Source organism: Chrysochloris asiatica, unplaced genomic scaffold, assembly GCF_000296735.1.
Source record: "Chrysochloris asiatica unplaced genomic scaffold, ChrAsi1.0 scaffold00279, whole genome shotgun sequence".
Lineage (NCBI taxonomy): Eukaryota > Metazoa > Chordata > Mammalia > Afrosoricida > Chrysochloridae > Chrysochloris > Chrysochloris asiatica.
This window is the reverse complement of record NW_006408797.1, coordinates 3,119,568-3,128,647: the sequence shown is the minus strand read 5'-3', so window position 1 is coordinate 3,128,647 and position 9,080 is coordinate 3,119,568. Positions and strand designations below refer to the sequence as shown.

Sequence of the window (9,080 nt, the reverse complement as noted above, 5' to 3'; positions counted from 1 at the left end):
TGGATTTTACCAGGTATCTCAAAGAAATCTTTCATCACGAGTTCAAAGGAACTCAATTCACCCTTGTCACCCAGAAGACGTTGTGTCTGAATTTTATGTGTTGAATTGTTCCAACTCAGTGACCCTGTATAGGATTTCCAAGGAGCACCTGGTAGGTTTGAACCATTGGCCTTACAGTTAGCAGTCCAGTGTTTATCCTATAGTACCACACCAAGACTCCAAATTTCATATAGACTGAACAATTTTAATTGTATGCCTCAGGCATTGTATGGGACAAAAACTGTTCAATGAAAATTAAAAGTTAAACTGGGTATCCTGTACTTTTTACCTGATGAATCTGGCCAACCCTTTTATCCCTCCCCTTCCTCCAGGTTCACACCAAGGCATATACAGGCACCCTCTGGACCACTGCAGCTGCTCCAAGTGTCCACCAACCCTCTGTAGCCTCCCCACACCCCCAGCAGCCTTCATCTCACCCAATGTCTATATTCACACAGGATGTCCACACACACCCTGTGGCTGCCTGGCCACTCAAGTGCACCCGCTCACCTTCCACCTGGAACGCCTCTGCTCCTACCCTAGTGTGGTTACTTCCAGCTTGTCCTTCAACTCTGGGCTCAGGTGACAATTCCTGAGGCCTTCACTGACCAACCTAACTAAACAACTCTCCATACCTGCCTTATCCTCACTCCTGAGAGGGACAATAAACATTACTGTTACATAAACTATTTTATTTAAATAAAACCAGAAGCAGATCTTCGTTCCCACAACCACACACCCACACATGCATGCGCACACGCACACCCATGTCCTAGCCCCCTTTCATCCCTCCAATCAATGGTCACTCAAACCTGTAGTCATCATTATGACCATTCTCCCTCATCCAGAGGGCAAGGAGACCCTCCAGGTGGAGAACAGGACAAGTTGACACACTCTCCTGTGCAGAGTCCGCTCTCAACCCTCCTGGGGTTGGCTTTCCCAAGGCACCCTCATTATGGTCTGGCTTCTCCCTCCCTGCAGCCTGGGAGCAGCACAAGGCATCTGGGGCTAGCTAAGGAGGGCCAGGGAAACTGTACTGCAGGCAGACTCCTCCCGGCATCTGGGAGGAAACTGGGCAGTCATGCTTGAACACTCCCCAAGGAACCTTGGAGTCCTAGAGGAGAATTTGTTTTGTTTGGAGATGAGCCAGAGAGCAATTGAGCACCAAATTCCCTAATCCCGCCCTGCAAAAGGGTGCTGAAATTCAGTTCAGCAGCCCCTACCTAGAAAAGGTAAACTTCACTCCCCAGCAAGGGGTGAAGGCCGGGAATGGCAGAGGTCTCCATCACCAGGATCTCATTACATCTTCATGTCCCTCCCCAACACGGATCCAGGAGACCCAATAGCACCTTGGCAATCTGAAGGAACCCAGTCTAGCTGAAGAAACGCCATGAGCATGGAGAGTCACCGTGACTCTGATAATAGGGCTGGGTTTCCTCCTCCCTGATGCTGTCACCCTGTGAACCCTGCCTCGGGGCTCATCGACCAGAGCCACTAGTCATGAGGGGCAGCTTCCAGAGAGGAGCACAGTCAGTCTTACAGGTTATGCTGTGAGCAGTCTGGGAAGACACAGGGGCAGGGTTTCCAACAGGACTCAGTAGTGTCATCAGGGACAACTCAGGCAGGATGAGGGGACCAGTGTGAAGGGTGCTTGTCTGTCCATTCAGGTTGGGGGCAGCAAGGGCAGGGTTCAGCCCCATCCCATCCCCTTGTTTCATGAGCTTCACTGTGCCTTCTAAACCAAGTTCCCTGATTCAGGAAAGCCAGAATAGAGGGAGGGTTCAGACAGAAGAGGCAAGTGAAGGTACTGGACAGAGAGGAACAGCAGGGGTCAGCCAAGAATGAGCCTTCTGGGGATAAGGCAAGGTGAGAGCTGCCACCCGGATAGGGAGCTGTGAGGAAGCCACAAGAGACACAGTACTCCAGCCAGACACCGCCAGTATCTCAAAGGGAAGCACTGGAGAAGGTGACCTGGGGGAGGGTGGCCCCAGCAGAGGACCCCCTGAGTGGGACAGTGATCTGAGGATGTCAACTATAAGCTAACACTGCGCTGGTGGCGGCCCCCTCGGGTCCCACCATCACTCCCCCTCCGCTCCCCACTCCTGGGCCCCAGCTCCTGGTCATCCAGGCTGGCATGGTCCGAGAGGCCCCGCAGGTGCTCCACTGAGTCACACTTCTGCAGGTCTGAGGCCACGGTGCGCAAGCTTAGCAGGCTCAGCGTGTCCGTGTCGGGGGCAGGACCAAGCCCCAAGCTGCCCCCATCCTCCAGCACCCCACCCTCAGCCCCTTCAATCCCACTGTCCCCATCTTCAGCCTCAGGTCCAGCCTCCGCTCCCACAGGTGAGGATCGACGTGGGCCTGGTGGGTGGGGGGGCAGACCCCTGCGCCGGGCATGAATCTGCTCGCTGATCTGTTCCAGGTTCCGCAGGGCAACTGAGTAACGGGTCTTGGCCTGGGCCACTTGCTGCTCCAGCTCAGTCACCTTGGCTTTGTGTTCCTGTAGAGGGCAGGACACAGCAAAGTGACCCTTGAAGCTACCCAGGTCCTGTCAGCCCCACTCAGCACTTGGGGCTGAGATGTTAACATACCTCCTCTTCCAGCACCAATCTGACCCCCAATGCCCCCCACCACAGTTGCCCTCAGCACTCACTACAAAGTTCTCAAGCTCCTCACTGCCCACTTCCATCAGCCACTAGGATAAACAGAATCTATCAATAGCTACCATGTTCCTCACCTGACCTCATCCTTCCCGGCTTCAGGTGCCTTCCTCCCAGGGCCCCATCCCCACCTCCTGCTGCTCCTCACTACAGAAGTCTTCATTATCAGAGTATGGGGTGAAAAATTAACTTCACCTAAAGAATTAAGCCTTTGTCTCCAGTATCTTGGAAGTAACCTTTAAACCCTAGGATTCCCCACAAGGTACCCTCATTCACACAAGACTCCCCACCACACCTAAATATGCTGACAGGATGACTGAGGATAGAAGAATGTTTTCAGCAGGAACCCCAAGCAGGGGGTTAGGGGAGGAGACTGAGTTTAAACTCTGCCTACAAGTCAATCAATCATACCGAAGACTCCAGACACTGAGGCTCAGCGGAGCTTTCCTGGTTGACAATGTGACGACGGGAGGGTGATGTCCTGACTCATGGGAAAGGACTTAAAAGCCTCACAGACCTTGCCTTACGTGTCTCTCCTTTGGGGTGGTCTAACTGTAATTGTAGCTATTGTGCTTTCCTGAGTTCTGAGAGTCATTCTAATGAATTAGCAAAACCCACTAGCTTCTTCCAGGGAAGTATTTGCTCCCATAAAGACTCAGAAACCTTAAGGATCAGTTCTACTCTGTCCTATGTTGTTGTTAAGTGCCATTGAGTCAGTTCTGACCCACAGCGACCCAGTATAGGGTTTCCAAGGAGCAGCTGGTGAGCTTGAACTACCAACCTTGCAGTTCAAATGGCTTTGCAGTCTGGTGCATTAACCCACAGCGCCTAAAGGGTTACAATAATCAGAACTGATTAAATGGCAATGGGGTGGGGTGGGGTGGAGTGGGAAGGAGCAAGGGGATCCACAAATTTGAAGCCAGTTGGTCAGAAGTGAAGGTGGCCCTGGGGACCCTAAGCTTGTGGTGACATCTGAAGTTCTGGGCAGACTTAAGGACTGTGGTGTACAATCTGACCTAGCTCTGGGTCTTCAGGGCCAGAATTGATGTTGCAATAAGTGTCTATCCAGCATTGTTTCTTCTTTCCCGGGGCCCGTTTCACTCTTGCTTACCGCCCTTCTTCATGCATTCTCTGCCACCACCATACCCCTAGACCCGTCTTCCAATCCAGCACTGTCACACTGAGCACAGACATCACCACTAGTCCCCACCACAAACCTTACAGCACACCACATCCCACCAGGATGGCGGTCCCACCAGAAAAGCAGACGGTCAGCTACCCTCCACCTTGCCTCACTTTCCCTTCCTGCTCTCTTGGTTGCCCATACTCCCTTCTCTCCCCACTCAGCTACCTCCAGGATCTGGCTGAACTGGGCCTTGAGCTCAAAATAGGGGCGGCTCTTGCCAATGGCCCGTCGGAGGGTCTTCTGCAGGGCCTGAACCCGAGCCTCAGCCTGTTGGCACAGCCTGGTCACTCGCTGGTGCTCCCGCTCGCCACGCAGTCGCTCCTCCTCTGCTTCATTTACCTTTAGGTGGAATGGGGGAAGAAAGGGAATACACATCAGTAAGCTCAGCCCAATTCAGATCCCCCTGCCTTCGTCCAACCTACCCATTCAAACACTCCTTAAGGGGGACTCTAACCAGGAACACCCTCCTTGAGCCACTTTCTGTTGCACAGCCCAGAGAGCAAACTGAGTTCTGGAGACACTCGAGGGGACAGTGGATTTATTCCATCTCGTGGATCTGTGGCCCAACTTCCAGGCCTTTAGTGCCTGCATCTCAGTTTTACCTCTTACCCTGTGTTCCTGTGCAAGGTCTCAGTGCTCCTGCCTACCTTCATGAGTCTACGATTCTACAATCAGCTTGGCTGTTTGTTTTCAAGAAGGAACCCAGGGCTTTCCCATGCACCCATGAACACTCTGGAAATATGCAAGCATATCTACGGCAGTCGTCATCCTAGGGAGGCCCTCAGTGCCAGGGGTTCATGTCGCAGGAAGATGGAGGAGACCCTCTGTGGTGAGCCACAGCTTTCTATGTGGGGTTCTCCAGGTTCCCACACCTCGAATGTGCAGTCTAGAGCCACATCTAACCAGAAAGCAGGCAAAGACTCCCACTGTCCCATCACACACAGTCAGGACCAGTGGACCTACCCATGTCATATCCCCAGCAGACCAGCACCTGGAGCTATAGCCCTGCACCTTCTCCCCAGGAGATCCCAGGAGAAACAGTATCTAAAATAGACTAAAAACCAACGTCCACAGCAAATCTCACACTCAGTGGAGAAAGACTGAGAGCCTTATTATGATCAAGAACAAGACAAGGCTCTTCTTCTTTCTGCCCTCTTTTCTTTCTGCCTTCTCTCTTCTTCCTCTTCTCTTTTGCCTCCTGCCTTCTCTCTCCGGCAGAGGTCACCTTCCTCACCCTGAATAAAAGTCTCTAGACAGGAAAAAAAAAAACAAGACAAGGATGCCTACTCTAATCACTGCCATTCAATATTGTGCGTAGGCTAGAAAAATAAAGTAAAAAATAGTAAATGAATGAATAGGAAAATGAATGTAATGTAAAAGAATAAGTGAGGGAGTGAATGAATGAATGGTATCCAAATCAGGAAGGAGGAAGTAAAACTATCCCTTTCTACAAGTGACATGATCCCAGAGATTCTATGAGAAGTTATTACATGATTGATGATCACAAGTTGATGATCTGATAAGATTAAGAAATGTGATACAGGAAGCAGGGGAAAATTGCTAGAATTTGATTAACTTGACATTTACTTAGGATGTTGTTTTTAGTTAGGTGCCATTGAGTCGGTGCTGACTCATAGTGACCCCATGCACAACAGAATGAAACACTGGCCGGTGGCAACCTCACAATTGTTGCCATGCCTGAGCCCATTGATGCTGCCACTTTGCCAATCCATCTCACTAAGGGTTCTCCTCTTTTTCTCATGTTTGGTAAGGTGGACTCTCCACCTTACCAAACATGATATCCTCCAGCGACTGGTCTCTCCTGACAATATGTCCAAAGTATGAGAGACAAAGTTTGGCCATCCTGGCTTCCAAGGGCACTCTGGCTGTACTTCTTCCAACACAGATCTGTTTGTTCTTTTGAAAGCCCACGGCACTTTCAATATTCTCATCCAACACCATAACACAAAAGCATCAATTCTTCTATGGTCTTCCTTATTCATTATACAGCTTTCGCATGCATATGAGATTACTGAAAATACCAAGCTTTGAGTCAGGTGCACCTTAAGTCCTCAAGCTGACATCTTTGCTCTTCAACACTTTCAAAAGGTCTTGCTTAATGCAATACGTCATTTGAGTTCTTGACTGCTGCTTCCATGAGTGCTAATAGTTGTTCCAAGAAGAATGAAGTGCTGTTGTCAAGGACTTATGGATGTAGTAGCTCAAAATACCAACCGAGAGAGGAGGAGTCTTTCCATCAAAGATCAAGCCTATCCCCTCAGTACACAGGGTTGATACGGATGGGCAATTTAGACACTATCTAAAATGGGGGAGGGGGGAGGCTATAAAGACATGAAGTGGCTGGCTTACAAGTTTTCAAGAGAGAGTTCACTTTCACAGCAAGGGAGGGAAGGTGGAATCCCCACAGAATAGTTTTCACCTTGTCTAGATGAGAATGGTGAAAAGAGAAGGGGATAGGATTTTTTTGGATCTAATATTGAGTAACTGCTATCATGACTAATTGCGACTGTTACAACTGTAAAGGTAGAAGTTATATAACAAAAAAGAGGGAGTAGTTAATCTTGCATAACAGGAACAGAGGACTCTAGGGCCATCAAGAGGGAAGAACAGGAACATACCGTGATATCCTAACCAGAGAAGAAGTGACAACAAAGACAGAGACCCTGTAAAGGGTTTCCAAGGAACAGCTAGTATGTTTGAACTGCCAACCTTGCGGTTCAAATTGACTTTGTGGTCCAGTGCATTATCCTGCAGTGCCATACTAGGACTCCCTTCAATAAATGGTGTTGGGGAAAATGGATTTCTACATATAGAAGAATGAATCAGGATCCATGCTTTACACCATACACAAAATCAGTTCAAAATGGACCAAGTGTGGAAACTAAAATAATAAAATTCTTAGAAGAATTATAGGAGGGGAGACATGAGACCAACTGTATAAAACTTAGGCAGTCAAAGACAAAATAGATAAATGGAACCTCATAAAAATTAAATACTTTTGTGTATCAAAAGATTTTTTCAACAAAGATAACTTACAGATTGGAAGAAAATTCTCAGTATTCATGTATCAAATAAATTGGAACATGGAATGTACAAAGTATGAATCTGGGAAAATTGGAAGTTGTCAAAAATGAAATGGAACGCATAAACATCGTTAACTTAGGCATTAGTGAGCTGAAATGGACTGGTATTAACCATTTTGAATCTGACAACCACACAGTTTACTATGCAGGAAATGACAAATTGAGGAGGAATTGTGTTGCATTCATTGTCAAAAAGAAAATTACGATCAGTCATGAGGTACAACACTGTTTGTGAAAGGATCATAACCACGCGCCTACAGGGAAGCCCAGTTAATACCACTATTATTCAAATTTATGCACCAAACACTAAAAGCAGTGAGGATGAAATAGAAGAATTCTACCAACTTCTTTAATCTGAAATTGATCAAGCATGCAATCAAGATGTATAGATCATTACTGGTAATTGGAATGCAAAGGTTGGGAGCAAAGAAGAAGGATCAATAGCTGGAAAATATGGCCTTGGTGATAGAAATAATGCTGGAGATCGCATGATAGAATTCTGCAAAATCAATGATTTGTACCTTCTTTAGACAGCATTAAGAGACAACTATACACATGGACCTCGCCAGATGGAATACACAGAAATCAAATTGACTACATCTGTGGAAAGAGATGATGGAAAAGCACCATATCATCAGTCAAAAACAAGGCCAGGGACATACTGTGGGACAGACCTTCAATTACTCATATGCAAATTCAAACTGAAGCTGAAGAAAAATGAATACAAATCCACGAGAGCCAAAATGACTTTGAATATATCCCACCTGAATTTAGAGATCTGAAGAACAGATATGATACATTAAACACTAAAGACCGAAGACCAGAAGAGTTCTGGGATGACATCAAGAACATCATACATGAAGAAAGCAAAAAGTCATTAAGAAGACAAGAAAGAAGGAAAAGGTCAAAATGGATGTCAGAAGAGACACTGAAACTTGCTTTCCAGCGTAGAGATGCTAAAGCAAATGGAAGACATGAGGAGGTCCAAGAGCTGAACAGAAAACTTCAAAGATCAGCTCAAGAAGATAAAGCCAAATATTACAACAAAATGTGCAAAGAATAAATAAAAGATTTTGCCAGAGACAGAATCAAAGTTGAGGGAAGGCTGGAGTACAAGAACAAGAAAGAAAAAGGAATGCGGAAAAGGAAGCAAATGAGTTAGAGGAACAGCTGAAAGACACCTGGGGGCTCCTTAGAGGCCAAGATGACCAAACTTCGTCTCTCATACTTTAAACATATTGTCAAGAGGGAGCAGTCGCTGGAAAAGGATATCATGTTTGGTAAGGTGGAGTGTCAGAGGAAAAGATGAAGACCCCCAATGAGATGTATTGGCCAAGTGGCAGCATCAATGGACTCAAGCGTGGCAACAATAGTGAGGTTGGCCCAGGATCGGGCAGTGTTTCGTTCTGCTGTGCATATTGTCTCTGTGGGTCAGTACCAACTCAATGGCACCTAACAACAACAACAACAACAATGCTTTATTGACTATGCATAGGCTTTCTATTGTGTGGATCATAAGAATCTATGGACTACATTGTGGAGAATGAGTATTCAGGAACATTTAACTGTGTTCTGTACATAGACCAAGAGACAATTGTTTGAAAAGAACAAGGGAATAATAAATGATTTTAAATTAGCAAAGCTGTGTGCCAGGGTTGTATTGTTTCACCATGCTTATTCAATCTGTATGCTGAGGAAATCTCTCGAGAAGCTGAAATATATAAAAATGAATGTGGCATAAGGACTGGAGGAAGCCTCATTAACAACCTGTGATATGCAGATGATACAACCTTGCTTGCTGAAAGTGAAGAGGACTCATTATGAAGATAAAAGACCACAGCCTTCGTATGCATTGCACCTCAACATACGGAAAACAAAAGTCCTCACTACTGGACCAATAAACAGCATCAAGATAAATGGAGAAGGGGAATGTGGAGCTCAGGGTAGGGAATAGAGAGAGGATACATTGGGTGTTGTTGGGGGTGGGGGCAATACACAAGAAGGTGGAGGGAACTGAAAAACAAGGCAGATGGGAGAACAGTTAAGCAGGTTTGCATGGGCTACGTGGGGCAGAGGTAAATAATGATGTATGCA

General features: G+C 46.9%; 1 protein-coding gene across 1 annotated transcript in view; it reads right to left on the bottom strand.

Annotated features, from left to right (window-relative positions):
• Positions 1 to 2,071: 2,071 nt before the first annotated feature.
• Positions 2,072 to 9,080, bottom strand: part of SH3BP5L (SH3-binding domain protein 5-like) — a 35,506-nt gene continuing 28,497 nt past the window's right edge. Inside the window, exons 5-6 of the mRNA XM_006874460.1 lie at positions 4,048 to 4,221; positions 2,072 to 2,536 (exon numbers count right to left, since the gene is read on the bottom strand). Coding sequence (XP_006874522.1) covers positions 2,072 to 2,536; positions 4,048 to 4,221 — 639 coding nt within the window. The remainder of the gene's footprint in view (positions 2,537 to 4,047; positions 4,222 to 9,080) is intronic.